Source organism: Podarcis filfolensis (genome assembly GCF_964270895.1).
Source record: "Podarcis filfolensis genome assembly, chromosome: 6".
In the NCBI taxonomy this organism is placed as follows: Eukaryota; Metazoa; Chordata; class Lepidosauria; order Squamata; family Lacertidae; genus Podarcis; species Podarcis filfolensis.
In genome coordinates this window covers 20,954,999-20,975,061 of record NC_139609.1, presented here as the reverse complement: position 1 = coordinate 20,975,061, position 20,063 = coordinate 20,954,999, and the positions used below count along the sequence as shown (strand labels likewise).

Sequence of the window (20,063 nt, the reverse complement as noted above, 5' to 3'; positions counted from 1 at the left end):
GAAGTCTAACTAGACCTGTTCATAAACCTGTCAGCAGATCCTGTTTCTGCTTAGCTGCAGGGAAACAAAACAAAACAAAACAAAAAAAAACCTAGCTAAAAGCATTATCATATTAATTGGTTCTGTGTCAAAAATGCAAAATGAAGATGTTTTTAACCTGCTGCTATTCCTTTGTTATTAAATGACAGCAAATTCTAATGCTCACAGTTGCCACATGCTCTGTTCCCACTTGCTCTGTTGCTCCTTTGGTCCAGCGAATTTTCGGATTCTTTGTATGGGTACTGAAGAGTTGTATCCAGACTTCGGAAGCCTTCTTTGAGAGAGTGGTGCTTGTAATACTCCACAAGTTCCTTCCAGAAGACAGGGGGAAATAGGATAGAAATCTTTAGTTTGTGCTCTTCTCCCACCAGGATTTAAGGCACAGAAACTTTAATGCAGCTTTATAGAAATAGATGCACCCAGTTCACTACCGGTGCATGAATAGTACTGGAACTGTGTCAGTACTCTTTGCTTGTTATTGAAGAGGTACTTGTGTGACGAAAGATGGAAGACGAGGCACATCAATTACACAAACAGTACATGTTTAATTCATACATGAGAGATACTGCATTTGCATTTTCAGCATTCAGGAATTAAGCTGGAGGGCATCTGCATACGTGAGACTGGCCTATTTATCATAAAAAGCAGGTGGGGGTAAGCGTGTCAGCTTCTTAGTGAAACAATTCTCACATTAAGAAGAAAAAATATCCTGCACACTGAAACAAGCATGCCAAGCTAGAAACATTCACCATGACACCTACATTTCTATGCAGAGGGAATTGTGAGCCCCTCTTCAGGGGTGTAAGTCTTAACATATGTATATTACTTTGCCTGGCATTTGTGACTTTCACCTCACATTCCTTTTCCCCATGTGGTTATCACTGACTCTACACTTGTATTTTTACTTGTACATACACTTCAGGTGTATGCGACATATTTTTCTCATATGGTTTGGCTTCCTGATACACTTACAAACCATTCACATGATGTTTTGACCCTTGGGAAGGCCATTACTCGTAATGCACACCAGGAACCCATGCCACACAGGTAGAAGTCTTTGCATGCGCTCAAGCCAGTGTGCAAGTAAACACAAAAACTAAAACTGTGCTGAAGTTTCTCACTGTCCAAGATCAGCATATACATTTATCCAACTCCTAATGGTCAGCTGTAAAAGTTAGCAATCACCATTTGTAAAAACACCAGTGACAAACGTACTGGCTAATCCCGAAGCAGTAATAACAACCCACCAGAAGTTCTCCTGCAGCTTAGAAAGTGAGGAGGTTTTAAAATGATGATAAAACGAGGTTCTCTACATGTACAGTTTTGCAATCAGCAAACCAGACACTCCTGTCCAGTTGCTTTTTAGTTACACATGCTGAAGTTCTTTAATGTTAACTCCTTACTCTAAACTCTCAGTTGTTATTGAGAATTCTGTTAACTGTACGATCAGACCATCCAAGCAAATAGCCTTTTGTTTTGTCAGAACCTTATTTTTGTGGGCCAACTATTGTTTCTTTCCGATATTTTATTTGGCTGTTACGGAAGCATGAAGAATCTTTCTGAATTTCATGCAGAAGTGACAAGCATCAGTTAAAGACTGATTCTTCCATCCCTAGTTACTGCCCTCCAGCCCAATTAAAAACCCTCTCTTGTTCTCAGTTGTGTTGCAAGAAAAAGTTGAATTTTCATGGAGCAACACAATAATGTGCAGGCATGTGGCATAATGAATACATTAGAAGGTGAGAAAAAACTCAGTAAGCAAATGATCTTTTTTTTTTAATGCTCATGAGTCATACCACTCATAAAGGAAACTCATATATACCAAACTAATTCTTAATTGAAGCTTCCAAATGCCTTTGAGCTCCTCATATGCTATTGTATGATCATATGTTCCTTAAAATTAAAAATGACATGGTAGAAAATCCTTTTCAGTATATCTTCTCACAAATGTAGGTATATACAAAGTGCTTAAAACTGCACAGGTGACCCAGAGATTTCCAAACACTGACCACAATCCAACCAAAGCTATACAGTTAAATCCATTTCGATTTTCACTGCAAGAAATTCAAGTATACACTTAATACATTTACTGGAACGAATGGGACTTAGAAGTGTTTAGCTTTGGCTCGATCATTAAGATCGGCTCAGTTTTGAACTGCTTATGATCTACAGGGACTCTTGCCAGCATGAAGACCTTTCCCTACTGATGGGTTGATTTTCTCCCCAAACACAAAAGCTGTCATAACACTATTTCTGTTTTACCTTTATCTCTACAGTGTGCAATAGTATATTTTCTGCTGACAGCAACATATGAGAAAAGTAGCTGAGAAGAAAATCGCGGAAGGCCTCACATGGGTTCAGTTTCTTATTAGACATCAGCCCTATTCAGGTGTTTGAGCAAACACATAAGGGCTAATTGTGGAGGAAGACAGGGGTGTGTATACCAGCCCAACTCCAAATGCCCCACATGCTCTGGCACCACATTAGACCCCCATGCATTCAGTTGAACACGCTCCAAAGATCCCTGCGGTCAGGAACACTTCTTCTTCAAACCTTCATGCTTAAAACACAGCTGCCACACTTCGGGATACAAGATGGGGCTTACATGTGTGCTCCCTTCTCTTCCACAGTTTAAGGCCACATAACATTTGCCTGAAAGCCAAAATAGGGCTAAGCTGAATATTGTGTGTGCCCATGTCTATGTGTGTGTGTGTCGAACATCTGTGTGCAAGGAAGCTCCAGTTCCCCTTGTCAAAGGATTGCTTCCTTCTTCCTGTGCCTTTCAAATGTTCCCAAAAACGGCAGGTCAGCTGTCTGTGAACATGCCACCATCTCACCTCTTCACTTTCTGCTGGCTTTCAAACAGTGGGAAAAAAGGTTGGCCTACAAGATTCTTACTAAGCACACAAGACATCAGGACTCTTGGAAACAACAACTGCTGACTTTCAAAGAAGATGAACTGTGATAAGAAGGGTTTTTTTAAAAAAAAATCATCAGATGGCATTAAGAACCAGTCAAGGCAGCATCTCCTGTTATCTTTGGAAGGCATAAAGCACACTTTCAAGAGCCACCTGTATATCAGAAGATGAATGCAAAATGAAAGGTGATGATGGAACTATAAGGTACACCTCTGTGTCAGCAATGATAAACTAAGAGCTTCAGTCTGAAAGTGATAACTGTAGCCTGCATGTCTGCTCTGCAATACAGTAGTGTTTAATATAATTCACTGCCGTATCACATGATCTTGAACAGCATGCACCATTGTGACTCCCCAAAAGTGCAAGCAACAAGACAAACTACAGATTCCAAATTCCCCTTTGAGAGTCAGTATAGTGCAGTGCTTTGAGTGCCAAAGACCACAGAGGATCCAGAATCGAATTCTCACTGAGTCATGAAACTTACCAGCCTCAGTACTTCTCTCTCTCTCTCTCTCTCTCTCTCTCTCTCTCTCTCCCTCCCTCCCTCCCTCCCTCCCTCTCCCTCTCTGCATAACCCACCTCACAAGGTTGCTGTAGGGCAGTACATGCAAACTCAGCCCTCCAGATGTTTTGGGACTACAACTCCCATCATCCCTAGCTAACAGGAATAGTGGTCAAGGATGATGGGAGTTGTAGTCCCAAAACATCTGGAGGGCTGAGTTTACCTATGCCTGCTATAGGGAAGGAACCTGCAAGTCACCCTGAGCTCTTTGGAGCAAAGCCGGGACAAAAACGTAGTAAAATCAATCAAGATAAATTATATAGTATTTCCAGTTACAGATAGGTAGCCGTGTTGGTCTGCCATAGTCAAAACAAAAAAAAAAAATTACTTCCAGTAGCACCTTAAAGACCAACTAAGTTAGTTCTTGGTATGAGCTTTCGTGTGCATGCACACTTCTTCAGATACACTGAAACAGAAGTTGCCAGATCCTTCTATATAGTGAGAAGGTGGGGAGGGGTATTACTCAGAAGGGTGGTGGGAATGGGTGATTGGCAGATAGCTGTGATGAGCCTGTTGACGACTCTTAACGACTGCAATAGGTCTTACAGGAAAAAGCAAGGGGTGAGAAGGTGAAAAATGGCTTTGTCATGTATAATGAGATAAGAATCCAATGTCTTTGTTCAGACCAGGTCTCTCCATGGTTTTAAGTTTGGTAATGAGTTGCAATTCAGCAGTTTCTCTTTCCAGTCTATTTCTGAAATTCCTTTGTAGTAATACAGCTACTTTGAGATCTTGTATAGAATGTCCTGGGAGATTGAAGTGCTCTCCTACTGGTTTCTCTGTCTTGTGATTCTTGATGTCCGATTTATGTCCGTTTATTCTTTGGCGTAAGGTTTGGCCTGTTTGTCCAATATAGAGAGCTGAAATGCCAACAGTGTCCTTCAGCTGAACAAAGACATTGGATTCTTATCTCATTATACATGACAAAGCCATTTTTCACCTTCTCACCCCTTGCTTTTTCCTGTAAGACCTATTGCAGTCGTTAAGAGTCGTCAACAGGCTCATCACAGCTATCTGCCAATCACCCATTCCCACCACCCTTCTGAGTAATACCCCTCCCCACCTTCTCACTATATAGAAGGATCTGGCAACTTCTGTTTCAGTGTATCTGAAGAAGTGTGCATGCACACGAAAGCTCATACCAAGAACTAACTTAGTTGGTCTTTAAGGTGCTACTGGAAGGGGGGAAAAATAGTATTTCCAGATGGCACTTGTATTGAGTTGTGGGGATGCTGTCATTTTCTGGTTCTACCAAACAGTTCATATGTGAACATTTTCCAAACCCCAAGATAGTCAAGGCACAGTTGTTTTGGGATTTTATTGGGGGCACACTTCAGTCTCATGTTCCAAATACTTTTCAGTATGAAAAAGTGCTACATGCATTCAACTTCTGCCTCCAGGGCAAGTGCCAGCTTGGCCCTGTGACCATGGGTGCCTAGGGCTGTGGGTGCCATGCAGCCCTGTCACCTAAATTTGTGGGTGCCTGGTCCCTTCATGGGGAATTTTGTGGGTGCTCAGGCACCCAGTCCCCAGGGAGTTGGCACCTATGCTTCAGGGCTTGGAAGAGCTACACGCTGGGGTTTGTTTCTTATTCAGGAATCAGGATCGAAAAGGTTTTTGGCATATAAGACGGTCTGCCTTGGGCTTTCATTGTGGCCTTGAAAGTCCTTTACACAACTACAAGGGAGTAAACTGAACTCAGTGGGACTTGCCTCTGAATAACCATGCAGAAGAGCAGGTTTTAAAACACATTTAACAAAAATTCTCCTGCCTGATGTAATGCAAACCATGCATTTCTAATGATAAGCTAGATGATCCGACAAAGATCTTTTAAAATCTAAAGGAAGAGAAGCACGTACCTGCACCCCTTGCACGACTCTTTTCTTCACTAGCTCTTCTACTTTTAATTATTTATCTTTTGGGGATTTTAGTATCTTACATTTCAGGGCAACAGTTTGACATTTTAGAATTCTAAATATTTGTTCTGACTTGCATTTATGAAGGAAATCAAGCTCAGCAGGCACACCCTCCCCTTGGTTTTTATTCTGGAATCCCTGCAAGCTTCAGTTAGCAAAGATGTGATAGCCCCACCCTAAGCACTTTTCCAGTTTCTTATATCTCCACACCTCATTTGCATTAATCACTTAAACAAACTTTAAAGCCTGCCTAGGTCTCCTGTTGCTATCAATTCACTTGAGTCAGAGAGAAAAGCCACTGCCAGAACAGGGATGGGCAGCTGACCTGACCTCCTTGCCAGTGTTTTTGTGGACTGCAAGTTAGGTGGGATGCTTGTTTTGGGATAAGCATCATCTGAGTTACAGAGGCAATCAAACATTTAACTGGATCATTTCTATCATGCCCTTATAAGCCAAAGATCTCAAGACGAGTAAAAACAATTTCAAGGAAATTGCAATACTGATAAAATCATAAAAAATAACTCTAAGATACACCACAAATATATCCAAGGAACATCAGGGTTAACTCCCAAACACCTGGGTTTAAAGCCATCTTTTGAGCTGGTGACTAAACAACAGCAGTGGCGATGCAAATTTCAAGGGATAGGACAGGCATAGGCAAACTTGGCCCTCCAGATGTTTTGGGACTACAACTCCCATCATCCCTCACCACTGGTCCTGTTAGCTAGGGAAGATGGGAGTTGTAGTCCCAAAACATCTGGAGGGCCGATTTTGCCTATGCCTGGGATAGGAAGTTCCAGAGCTGGGATGCTACCATGGGGAAGCCCCACCCCCACCTCACCCCCAATGCACAGATCCCACTGATGGGACACAAAAGATGGCCAGCCTGGCTGATCTTAACTCCTGGAAAAATTAATTTAACACAATAGAATAAAAATAGCAAAACCTAAATGAAATCAATATGTTCCCTTCCATCACACCATACAGTAATCATTTATTCTGGGTGAACTTATTCTGGAAAACTTAATTCAACACCTCATTCTGTTACATTTTAAAGGCTGTAGTGGAGGCAACACCTCCTCAAAACAGTATTAGTTATCACTGCCATAAAGATACAGGGATCTGGGAAGAATGCAAGAGACATTTTTAAGAATTCTCTGAAATTCCTCGTACAAGCAGACTGAGCATGATCCCTGAATTCTGGTTATGCTAAAAAGTAAGATCAAAGATCAAAGCAAAATCATAGAGTCATAGAATTGTGGAGTTAGAAGGGACCCCAATGGTCAGCTAGTCTTGTCCAACACCTTCCAGGGAAGGGATCTCAATTAAGCATCCATGACAAATGACCATCCAATATTTGCTTTAAAATCTCCAAGGAAGGAGAGTCCACCACCTTCCGATGGAGTCTGTTCCACTGTTGAACAGTTCGATGTATAGCCGGAATCTTCTTTCTTGTAACTTGAAGCCACTGGTTCAGGTCTATCCTCAGGAGCAGGATAAAGCAAGCTTGCTCCATCTCCCATGTGGCAGCCCTTTAGATATCTGAATATGGCTATCATATCTCCTCTCAGTCTCCTCTTTTCTAGGCTAAAAATACCCAACTCCTTCAACTGTTCCTCTTAAAGCTTGGTCATCTTGGTCACCCTCCCCTGCACACGTTCCAGCTTGTCAATATTCTTCTTAAATTGTGGCACCCAGAACCAGACACAGTATTCCAGGTGTGGTCTGACCAAGGCAGATTAGAGCAGCACTATGACTTCCCTAGATTGGGACACTGAACTTCTGTTGATGGCAGCCTAGAATAGCATTAGCTTTTTTTGCTGCTGCCTCACACTGCTGACTCATGTTAAGCTTGTGGTCTACTAAGACCCCTAGGTCCTTTTCACATGTAATACCGAAAAGCCAGATGTCCCCCATTTTATATTCTGGTTCTTCCTGCCTAAGTGTAGAACCTTACTTTTGTCCCAGTTGAAATTCATTTTGTTTGGGCCCAGTCATCTTGAATCCCAATTCTGTCTTCTGCAGCATTAGTTCCCCTCCCAGTTTGGTGTCATCTGCAAATTTGATGAGCATCCCCTATGCCATCATCCAAGTTGTTTATAAAAATGTTTAGCATAACATCTAATCATTCCGTTCTTTCAAATCACTGCTTTTTGCTTTGCACAATGGAAGCATAATGCACAAACTGCTCTCTCATCAGCAATTCATTCAATATTCTCATTCTATTCAGCCACTTTTAAGTCTCTAAAAGCAAAATCAATGAGGGCAAGCTTTAGACCAAATAAGCAGAGGGGAAATGTACTGTTATTTATGAAGCACAATAATCGCACGGTTTGACTGGACCAAAGCTCCACCCCAAATGATTGCTCAGGACTACTTCAGATACAACAATTTGCATAAAAAAGGGGAAGAATTGGTGACACACACACTTCTTTGGAAAAGTCCCCATTTAAGACTGCACCAAAGTAGCAGGACAAAAGGAAGAATGAGTCATCACATCTAATACCACTACCAAACAAATCCCTGAGAAGCAAATTCAGAAACTGCAAGAATATATAACTCATCCATCTCTTGGTTACTGAGAGACAATAGTGTTTGTGAACATAAAGGGATCATTAGCGGACCTTGAATTTACCCAATCCATCAAAAAACTGTTTTTTGACAGTTTCCATCTCAGCAGTGAATTCCACTGATTATTATGCATTGTTATGAAAACTACTTCATTTCTCTATCATAAACCTGCTGCTACAAAATCCACGCATTGGGAGAAAAAAGTAAACTATATTTTTTATTTTATCTGTGTTACAGATCAAAATAATTCTAATCATCTAGTAGGATCGATTGCCTGGCTAGTCACTGCATGACTAAGTATATTATTAATATTTTAATTTGTATAATGAAACACCACAAACTATGGAACGTTCCTAGCAGGACAAATCAAAGAAAAAACTAGCAGTATAGAGAAAGACTATATCCTGTATTCTTGACATGTTTGTAGGGTGACTCATTTGCTAGGGATAAAACTATATAAATAAACCAAGGCAGTTTGATCTGTTTATCTGCAACATATACGCATGTTGCTTGATGACCTCGAAATGTGTTCTGATAAAGGGCAATCTTTTTCCACCCAGCTACTGGGCTGGGGGTGGCGGGGGTAGGCAGCTTTACAGCACTTTGTCGCATTTGTTGCCTCACTTGGAAGACAGATTCAACTTTTTAATTACCACTTGATCACCAGGATTGTGAATGCAAACAGTCTTAGAAGTTAACCAATTCACTGAAGCCATATTAAGTATTCGTCATGCATTCTAACAGTAAAAAAATATACCGACTGATTTAGCATTGTTCCAGTGCATTTTCTTTTTCTAGAAATGCAAAGAATCAGTTTTCAAAAAGATAAAGTTAGATGATATATTCGCAAAGAGAGAAATCAAAATTGATGCTTACCATTAAACTTTTAAATTTCCTATTTTCTGCAATGTGAAAAAAGCATTCTCTTGTGAAAATCTTTATGTGCTTCACTTCATTATTGTACCTATGGGCAATGAATAACATGAATATAAATGTGTTTTTAATCAGCAACAATCAATAAATTACTTGAGGGCATGCCCCACCACTACACAAATAAATTCTTAAGACAAAATGTATATCCATGCCAATACACTCTTGACACCTAATTAACAAAACACATTTATTAGGGTTTGGCTCAAGATGCAGACTCAATTCAGATTTTAGAAAAGGCCTCCCAGCAAGATCTGATTATGGGATCCTGTAATGCTGATTGCATTCAACTTCATATTGACAAAACAGACCGGCAGCTTTATTTAAAATTAATATTCCTTAGACGTTAAGCTTGTTTCCATTTGCAATCAATTCAAGGGAAATATTCTATTTGACTTCAGTTGGTAGTCAAATCAATTTTAAACATTTTCTAGTTAAAATGCAAATGGACCACTAAATCACCTTATGCTAACTAGCATAAAGTCATTTGTGTCCTAACTCATACATTAATTAGTGCACTGCACCACAGCCTCCATTGAACAGATTACTAACAAAAGAGGATGCCTGAAGATCCAAGGAAATGAACCTGAATGGCTTTGTGGGAGATGTAGAAGGATGTGCAGACTGAAATGCAGCACAGTTGCAATGCAAGAGCATTTGTGTCTGTGCAGCAGCAGATCCTGACTAACACACACACACATATACTCACAAGGCGTGATTCACAAGCAAAAACGCTTCACTGCATATTTAACTATACTTGTGCTGGATTAGGGAACACTGACCTTCAATAAAAGTTTCATGAGTTGTATCAACAAGGCAAAAGTACTTCTCAAACTATCCAGATTTTCATAAATAACAGAATATATTATTTTTCGCAAAATGTAACTGCAGCAGGCAATGAGAATGTCGTCTATTGGTCACATCTATTCACACAAGAGCTAAAACAATAATGGAAAGGTGAAATGCATTTGCAGGAGGCGGGAATTAATTCTCACTTACTTAATGCTAATGCTGATGGCATATTCTCCCGATTCCGTAGTCCTATACCGCACTAAGTATGTGCTGTTTACCCGGTTAATAAGTTCCGTCTCTGCTTGCGGCCTTTCCATCATTCCAGCATACCTGCAACAAAGTGTGTGAAGTTACTAACTACACTTTCCTTAAAAATGGACACTAAGCAGATGAGCCAAAGGCACTTTGCAGGGGCACGTCCGTGAGCTGAGCAGCTCATAGCTCCACCCACCCCATCGCAAGCAAGGCTGGGGTTTTCGGCTGGTTTGGCAAGCAGCTTGTGAGGTGGCGTTGTGGGGGTAATTTAGATTTGCTGAGGTTTTGTGGCATGTGCCCAGGCCCTTCCACATAGGTCACGACCTAGCACTGAAACAGAATAAATGATTGCACCAGCAAGAATCATGAGCTTGGCTAGAGGTGGACCATGCACGTCCTGATATTCATCAGCAACTGATACCCACCTCTATTAAGTTGGACCCCTGACCATTATGTCCAGTCATGGCACTCATCTCGCTTTATTGGCCAAGGGAGCCAGCGTACAGCTTCCAGGTTATGTGGCCAGCATGACTAAGCCGCTTCTGGCAAACCAGAGCAGCGCACGGAAACGCCGTTTACCTTCCCGCCGGAGCGGTACCTATTTATCTACTTGCACTCTGATGTGCTTTCAAACTGCCAGGTTGGCAGGAGCCAGGGACTGAGCAACAGGAGCTCACCCCGTCGTGGGGATTCGAACCGCCGACCTTCTGATCAGCAAGTCTTAGACTCTGTGGTTTAACCCACAGCGCCCATACTCAGTGGCAAATCCAATTATGGGAATTTCATTCACTCGACTGTGTTACATTGTTATTATTATTAGCCTTTAATGGCATAAGTTTAGATAATAAAATCATACAGAGTCATCCAAATACATTAATAATCCAAACACATACAATATATAAAAGACTAGATAGACTGTGTTGCATCGTACCAATTGCGGACTTAGGATTCCAGCCGATGGGCTGCATGCACAGAACCATTTCACATGTGTGGTGTCTACAAAGGTGTTTTGTACATGAAAGGCATGTCTGCTTACTGGAGTGAATGCAATAGCACTTTGCTTCTATGATTAGAACAGGAATTCCAGTATAGGTACAATCAGGGCTTTTTTTCAACCGGAACTCAGTTCCGGCATCTCTTGGGTAGACACCATTGCCATTCTAAGAGAATGAGGGAGGCGTTCATAGTCAGTTCCAGCACCTCTTTCCCTAGAAAAATAGTGCTGTGTACAATATACAGATTCCTTCATTGCAGTATAACCAATATCTTAGTCATTCCAAAATGTGCCAAGACATAATAGTGTAACTTGCAATAACCACTGCTGTGCAATAATAATTAATGGCTTCTGTGAGGTTCTGGATGAGTCTCCTTCGCCTATCAGTGGCTTGTGAGGACCAGTACTTCTGCTAAGTTACTGTATTTCATCAGAGATGCATAAGAATCGCCTGTCCCTTAGAAGAGTTTTGTGTGTGAGAGAGAGAGTTGTCAAAAGTTGGGAAAGCATCACATGATACGCTTGCATATAACACATGATCCTGATTTATCATCAACATCATTGTGAATGGCCATTCAAACATAGGAAGCTGTTTTATATTGGGAAACTAGTTAGGTAAATGTCTAAGCAAGAATTGAACATGCACAGTTGATGGAAACAGGAATTGATGAAAAACTATTAGAAATTAAGAAAAAGTATCTTATTGTGATCTTATTGGGACGCGGGTGGCACTGTGGGTTAAACTACAGAGCCTAGGACTTGCCGATCAGAAGGTCAGCGGTTCGAATCCCCGCAACGGGGTGAGCTCCCATAGCTCGGTCCCTGCTCCTGCCAACCTAGCAGTTCGAAAGCACATCAAAGTGCAAGTAGATAAATAGGTACCGCTCCAGAGGGAAGGTAAACGGTGTTTCCGTGTACTGCTCTGGTTCGCCAGAAGCGGCTTAGTCATGCTGGCCACATGACCCGGAAGCTGTACGCCGGATCCCTCGGCCAATAAAGCGAGATGAGCGCCGCAACCCCAGAGTCGGCCACGACTGGACCTAATGGTCAGGGGTCCCTTTACCTTTACCTTTATCTTATTGTGACCAGCAAAGGAGGGAGGGGAAAGAAGCATATTGAAGGGGGGGTGGAAAAGTCCATTTTAAATTTTGTGTTAAATTTGATTTAATTTGTTAAAAATTTGGAAAATGAATACCAATTAGTTGGCAAGAAAGGAACCCGTTTTATACTGGTAAGAATATTGGTCCCTCTATTATCTATGCTGATGGCAGATGCTTTCTAGGGTTTCAGACAGGGAACCTCTTCCAGCCCAAGCCAGAGATGCCAGGACTGAACTGGGGAGCTTCTGCTTGAAAAGCAGATGCTCTGTCACTTAGCTACAGTCCTTCCACCAAACAGGAGGTTCCAGGAAGCCAGGCGGTTCAAAGACAAACCGAAACTGGAATTTGCAAGCAAAATGCTTACTTCCCATGTGCACTTGGGCTGAATAGATACATCACTATCTATTCCTCCAATATCTATGGGACCTCTCTCATCCACAAACTGAGATCAGGGGAACCTGTAAGGAGGGGTATGAACTTGCATAGAGGAGTTTTATCTTGTATTTTATTCTCTTGATGAAGGGCAGTAAAACAACAACAACAATAGAAAGGGTATGCTGGTGATCAGGGACTGTCTCATCTCAGATTTGGCATGAGATTCTTAGATTTCACTCTAAGGGATAGTTAGTGTGTGTGTGTGTGTGTGTGTGTGTGTGAGAGAGAGAGAGAGAGAGAGAGAGAGAGAGAGAGAGAGAGAGAGAGAAATTGGTATAAACAGACTGTCAAAATCATAAAGTATGGTAAACCTATGAAAAAATGCCGTCAGGCAGTGCATATATTCAATTATTTTTGCCTACATTGCAACAAAATGCCTTCTGCAGAAGATCAGAAAGGTTAAACTACAACAAATTAGATTGCTATTAATAACAGGTTTTTTGCTCAGGCTATTTATTTAAACTCCCAGACACCACCAAAACCGAAAACAAACATAGTTTAGAAGCACTCACCATGGCTGGGAAGAATAGTCTACTGGTTTAGGAACCTAATATTGAAAAAAATTAAAAGAGAAAAATAAATTACATGCATAATATTGTGATGTACTGTATTGAATAAATAGTGTTGTGCTATGGCTTTAAGACAAGGATATAAATGATCATAAAATTGAGGAAATCCTATAATTCTACCCATTATTTAAAATTAATGACTAAAACAATGTGTTATTACAGCACTGGTTCACATAAATACATCTGCACAGCTACTTAATTATGATAGGCGACAACTTTAGAAATCTGACTATGCCCACCCCCACCCCCCGCTATATATATAAAGGGTGTCTGCATTAATTACATTTGGTAATAAATTTTCCTACTTCAGCCAATAAAATGGTCATCTATGTGGGGCTACCTTTGAAATTGACTCGGAAGCTACAACTAATACAGAATACAGCCGCTAGACTGGGACTAGGAGTGGCCACTGGGACCATATAACACGTAAAGGTCCTAAAGGATCTTCACTGGCTCCCAGTACATTTCCGAGCACAATTCAGAGTGTTGGTGTTGATCAGCCTCAGCTTTGTATATCTCAAGGAACGTCTCCACCCTCATCGTCCAGCCTGGACACTGAGGTCCAGCTCTGAGGGCCTTCGGGCGGTTCTCTCACTATGAAAAATGAAGTTAGAAGGAACCAGACAGACGGCCTTCTCAGTAGTGGCGCCCACCCTATGGAACGCCCTCCAAGTGTACGTCAAGGAGATAAACAGCTACACGACAGTCAGAAGACATCTGAATGAAGGCAGCCCTGTATAGGGAAGTTTTAAAATGTCTGAGGTTTTTATATTTTGTTGGAAGCTGCCCAGAGTGGCTGGGGCAACCCAGTCAGATAGGTAGGATACACATAAAAATAAAATCATCATCATCTACTGAAACATGAACAAATACTGAGTTGTTTAAAGTATCCAGCCAAACCATATGGTGTAGACTCCAACTCCCATCAGCCTAAGCCAGCATGGCCAATGGTCAGAGATGATGGGAGTTGTAGTCCAGCAATACTGGCACAGCACCATGTTGCCGATGCCTGTACTAAACTCTATATATCAACAGCATTTATTTAAAAGGGGAAAAGGGAAGAGTGGGTGGAGGAGCCAAGTTATTTTGAGAGAGATACTTCTGCCTGGGAAACAAGTGGCTTCTGTAGATATTCTGTAGATGTAGCTTTCTGTAGATGTTGCCAGGACGAAGCAGAAGACCCACCTTATCCCTGGCTCTTTCCCCTTGTACTCATACACACTGATGGAGATGCAAGTGTGGCACTATGGTGTGTTTAAGCCTGGGCCCCAGACTACTACTTTGGCAAGATTTTAATGGTTGGTTTACTGATTCTACTATTCCATCTGTTTTTGGTTGTTCTGCTATATATGGCGCAAAATTGCCAGTTTTAATTTAGAGGAATGTTTTATTGCATTTGTTAGTGGATCTACGTATTTATAACTGTTTTGCAACTGCACACATTCAGGATATAAATAAAGGATATTTATCACCATCGTCTGTCTATTTCACATGCACAGTGAATAACATCACCACCACCACCGCCTCCTCTCTGTACAGGGTATGCCATGGCATATCTGCTAAACTGTAATATACAAAACAATCCCGAACCCTGGAATGATATCATCATCACAGGACTGTCGAGATAATAAATGGTGCAGATTACATATGGTAACTAACCGCAACAAAAATGGAAAGAAATAAAGTGAATTATAAGCTGTTATTTATCCAATACAGAAGACTTCTTGCTGCCACATATTCCATACTGCAGATAGAAAAAATGCTTTATCAGTGTATCTGAGAGCACACCATAGTATAGATGTTCCAGACCTCAACCATTTTTCATTCAATATTTATTCTTCATGCCTTTTGATGTATGTATTTTATACTGTTTCTGGGCACTTTTATATGGGCTGGTTGTAAAGGCTGTTATTTAATAATAATAGTAAAAGCGATGGTGCACTGAAAATTTGATAGATGTTTCATCATCTCCGTTATCATTTGTCATAAGGGAATGTTTATACTTTGCCCTTCCAGGTGAACAGTGGTGAAGCATCAATTTATCTTTCTAGCAAGAGTCTGCCTGTAATACGCTGAAAATTGATGTTTATTCATATTGCAAATTTATGCAAGCTTCATGACTTAACTTCTCCCTGATAAGAATGCATTTCACTGAAAACTGTACCTTAGGCTGTAATTTTCATTTTGCTTTGGGGCTTTGCTGAGTTTTGCTTTTAGGTGTTTCTCCTTTTTTTGTTTCTTTTTCCTTTTTTTCCTTTTTCCTTTTTTTTTGCTACTTGCACATGGATTCAAAAGAGAGAAGGGGCGGGGAGCACATGTGCAATTGCCGCACACATGACAAAATTCAAATAGAATTTGTGTACCTCTCTATGGAACGTTATATCGCGTAGGTAAATTGTAGCTGTGAAACATTATGTACTTGCTTCAGAAGAAGCTCAAGAACAGGAATGAAAAGAAGCACTGCCTACAAATGGATTGTTCACAATTTAAAACTAGAGTTCAGAAGGAGGTTTTGAACCCTTTAGGAACAAATGACACATTACATTAAACGCTTGAATACCTTCAGTGTATCTGGTAGGGTTGCCATATTTCAAAAAGTAAAAACCAGGATACCCCAAAATTTTAAGAAGCCACTGGAACTGTTCATCTTTTTTTTTAGAAAGCCCCCAAAATTGTTGAGCACCTACTGCTACTTGTAGCCCCGGCAGCACTGACACTGCCCTTCTGCTCACGTGCAAGGAGGCTTCCCTGGCAGTGGCTAGGGTATAATTCTCTGGCAACAAGGATATTCAAAAGCAAGACGAGGAAGTTGCAGCATCTCCCTTCCCTTTGCTCACTTACAAGCTTACAATCAGCAGGCCAGGAGCTGAGCATCTGCTTAGTTGTCAGACCACTTCTTCACAGCTTCTGGGTAAGTGAGTAAGGAGAGGGAGCAAGGAGCAAATATGAGTCATCAGAGGGCGCTGTAGAGCAGCGATCATCATCAATGGGAAATTGCATTGAGACCTATATTACGTGGGGGGGGAGGGGGTTGCATTTTTCCAGACCAGTGTAGATACAGCCCAAGTGGCAGTGGGTACCGGGTAGAGCAGGCAACATCCCAATCCTGTGGGCCTTGTTTGGGGCACTTGAGCCCCGGCAAAAAGCCCCTACATGCTTGGTACACATGGCAGGTCTGATTTAACATAACTGCAAAACTGCATATGTTATTGTAGAAGCAAAGACCCTCATCCCGGAATTTGACATACTTACGATTTCTATGTTGTGATTTGTATTCTGGTGCTTCAGTTGTGGTCATAAAGTGGCTCCTATAAATCTAACCTCACTGGATCCTTTTTAAAAAATCAGATATGGAATTGCCCGCTATTATAGGTTTCCACTACAGTAAAATTGGAAAGACTTGGGTAATGGAAATGGCTCACACTTAGTCATTTCTACCTTAACATGTTATTTAGGTTTCCCCACCTTCAAGGAAACTTCCTTTAAAAACTCCCTTTGTGGCATGGATCTCTAGCTTGAGCCAGGAGGAACAATTTGCCTTTGAGTCACATTTCTTCAGAGAACTTACTGTGTGACTATAGTATCCTGAAGTCAACATTCCAAGGGCAACTGAAGAATGGTGGGGGGTGGGGGGATTTTGTCCAAAGTTACAGCGTATAGCTAGAGTCACCACCGTTGCTCCTTCCAGTCCTAATCCAACTGTCTGATTCTACAAACCTGGTATAAAATGAGCTGACTCATGCAGAGCTTTGCTGGCAGATAAAATTATAACAGCACAAGCTGCAAGTCGTGGGCAATTTAAAACATTCAGAGGTGATGCATGCCTTTGATAGGAAAGAAGGAGAAGGGATCTAGGAAAGTCAAACCAAGCAGACATATGACAAAATGAGCCAAGAGCTCTGGTTTGATAGCTTTTCTCATTTTCAGATGTATTTCTGAGTCCATTATTATGGTCTAACCTTTCTCTATAACCCAAGGTGACTGGGGAATGTATTAGAAATGGAGTGTTCTTGCCCCACTTTTAAGACAGCAGCTTTATTGCACAAAACATTTATTGTAGGTTTTCACTGTATTTCATTTGAAAACTAGTTAGACAATTTAACTTATTAAATTCTGACGAGTTAGGCCTGTCTCTTGTGCAGGGTTCCTTCTGACTTTCAATTTTAAGTCCAATAACAAAGAACATAACCACGTTACATTTTTAAATAAAATTAAGTGTAGCATGTAAACAAAAAGAATCACAAAAATAATGTAAATCCCACTAGGCAGGATTAATAAAAACCTTGGAACGAACCAGGCAAGCTCACTGCAAACATTTTTGTGAAAACAATTATACTGACAAACACAATTACATGGGTCTACTTACACAAGGGCAAGGCTTTACTGCATCACTTGGAAAGAAACCAAGTTCCCGGGTCACTACATTTCTACCCTAAAAGAAACAGAAAGATCCAATTAGGGGAAAACAACACATGCAGCTCACCATTGTGCATACAACCCTTTGCACATCCATAGAAACTCCAAATTTCCATGTAACAATTATCAACATGTACACAGTAATCTGTTCATATTTCATAGCTATTGGACTGGCCTAAATTACAAGAAGATACAGTGGTACCTTGGTTTACAACCATAATCCGTTCTGGAGGTCTGGTTGTAAACCAAAACAGGTTGTAACCCAAGGTGCGTTTTTCCCAATGGGGCCTCCCAAAAAAAAAAAAATTTGGTTGTAATCCAAAAAAAAAAAAGTGGGTTGTAATCCAAAACGGTTATAATCCAAAGCGGTTACAAACCAAGGTACCACTGTAACTCTGCAGGCAATGACTTTCAGTGATGGGATGAATTCCACCATTTGGTGAACACCAGATTTTTTGCATCCCTTCCCCATTTCAAATTAGTCCCCAGAATAGAGATGGTTGAATAAATCTACATCTGGTCCATGTCACAAACATAAATTCATAAATCCATTTTTCCCTTTTTCTGCATCAATATACATTTTTTCATTCCAAGTGCATAAGCCAGTGAATAACTACCTTCCAGCCCCACACTTCAGTCCAGGAGCTACAGATCAGGGCAGATCAGATCGGAATTCTTGAATTCCGCAAGAATCCCTACCCAGGATCCTCCTACCTGATCTAAAATGGTTCAGATAGTGTCACTATCACTATACAAGTAGTTTTATACCATCGTATAATGAGATATCAGGGTGATGTACAATGTTAAAAGAGGTGGTTGGAGGTTCACCTGTCATGGATGCTTTAGGGTTGGACTAGATGACCCTTGGGGTCCCTTCCAACTTGACAATTCCATGATTCTATAACACACTGTTTAACACGTGTGCATTTCTGTTTACAGTTTGCCCTAATTTTGTACACATTATTTGACTGGAGAACTGCACTGCAAAATTCAGAGATGTGCGAATTTAGAATGATGGCTATTTTCAGTTCAAATGTTGCTTTGGAAAGTGTAGATTATGTATGTGAACTGAATCAAATTTCTACCCCAACCCCCGCAGCAGCACCTCAAAACCTAGTTGCCGTGTCAGGGCATATTTAATGCCACACTGTCCTGGAGTTTGGGGTTTTTTTTTAAAAAAATGCATTCATTGGATGTCCAATTTGGTCACTTCAGATCATTCCCGGAGCAGACTGGACAGGGACACAATTTATTTATTTATTTACTACCACCGTGAACCGAACATAAGAGTTCTCTCAAGACAAGCAATTAACAGATCATGTAGCTATTCAGGATGCTAGCTGTTGCCCTAAACTTTGTGCATGTAAAATTGGAAACAGAACTGTTAGATCCCAAAACAAAGATACTTTCAAGAATGTATAACTTGCTGTTAAAATGGAACACTCAGGATGAAACGGTTAAATCTGCTATGATTAAATGGGCACAAGATGTTGGACATAACATTATGTTCGCTGACTGGGAACAGTTGTGGACCACAGGTATGAAATTTACGGCATGTAATGCCCTAAGAGAGAATATTATGAAAATGATATACAGGTGGTACATGACAGCAGTCAAGCTTGCAAAAATCTATCATTTGCCTGATAATAAATGTTGGAAATGTAAAGAAAACGAAGGTACATTCTTTCACCTTTGGTGGACGTGCCCAAAGATTAAGGCTTTCTGGGAGATGATCTATAATGAAATGAAAAAGGTATTTAAATATACCTTCCTGAAGAAACCAGAGGCCTTTCTCCTGGGCATAGTCGGCCAATTGGTGCCAAAGAAGGATAGAACTTTCTTTATGTATGCTACAACAGCAGCAAGAATACTCATTGCAAAGTATTGGAAGACACAAGATTTACCCACCCTGGAAGAGTGGCAGATGAAGGTGATGGACTATATGGAACTGGCGGAAATGACTGGCAGAATCCAAGACCAGGGAGAAGAGTCGGTGGAAGAAGATTGGAAGAAATTCAAAGACTATTTGCAGAAACATTGTAAAATTAATGAATGTTAAAATGATGCTGGATTGAAATTAAGTGGCATTAGCAACAAGGTTAATAAGAATATGTAAAAATGGATTGATAACGGATGAAAATATATAGGTATAATATGTTGAGATATAGAGTTAAGATAAATGAAAGAGGGTAAGGATTTGCTGAACTGACTATGTGAACGGGAATACAAAAAAGGGAGGTGTGAGGAGGTCAGGGAAATAAGCAAACGAAATTCAAGATATGAAAAAAATGTATTTGTTTTTAACTTTTTTTATTTACTTTTTCTGTATTTTGTATTTTCTTTTTTCTATGTATTTTTGTATTTTTTGTATTTTTCTTTTTTCCCTTGTTTTCTTTTTATTCTGTAAATTTCTGCTTTTTGTAAAACTCTAATAAATATTTTATAAAAATAAATAAATAAACTTTGTACATGTAGTATTGCCACAGTACAGTGGTACCTCTGGTTACAAACTTAATTCGTTCCGGAGGTCCATTCTTAACCTGAAACCATTCTTAACCTGAGGTAC

At 40.6% G+C, this 20,063-nt stretch overlaps 1 protein-coding gene and 1 long non-coding RNA gene across 6 annotated transcripts in view; both read right to left on the bottom strand.

Moving 5' to 3' along the window:
• VAV3 (vav guanine nucleotide exchange factor 3) overlaps positions 1–20,063 on the bottom strand; it is a 158,511-nt gene that overhangs the window by 17,244 nt on the left and 121,204 nt on the right. For all 5 annotated transcript variants that reach the window (XR_014549604.1, XR_014549605.1, XM_083620442.1 and 2 more), the window contains exons 21-25: positions 17,448–17,513; positions 13,025–13,059; positions 9,936–10,058; positions 8,883–8,970; positions 206–350 (exon numbers count right to left, since the gene is read on the bottom strand). Coding sequence is in view for 3 of the 5 variants with exons in the window: in XM_083620442.1 (XP_083476568.1) it covers positions 206–350; positions 8,883–8,970; positions 9,936–10,058; positions 13,025–13,059; positions 17,448–17,513 (457 nt within the window). In the remaining 2 variants the exon portion in view is untranslated. The remainder of the gene's footprint in view (positions 1–205; positions 351–8,882; positions 8,971–9,935; positions 10,059–13,024; positions 13,060–17,447; positions 17,514–20,063) is intronic.
• Positions 10,180–12,982, bottom strand: LOC310765498. Its single transcript, XR_014549612.1, has 3 exons — positions 12,064–12,982; positions 10,728–11,687; positions 10,180–10,426 (listed from the first exon to the last, which is right to left on the bottom strand). It is a non-coding gene; the product is annotated as an uncharacterized lncRNA (long non-coding RNA).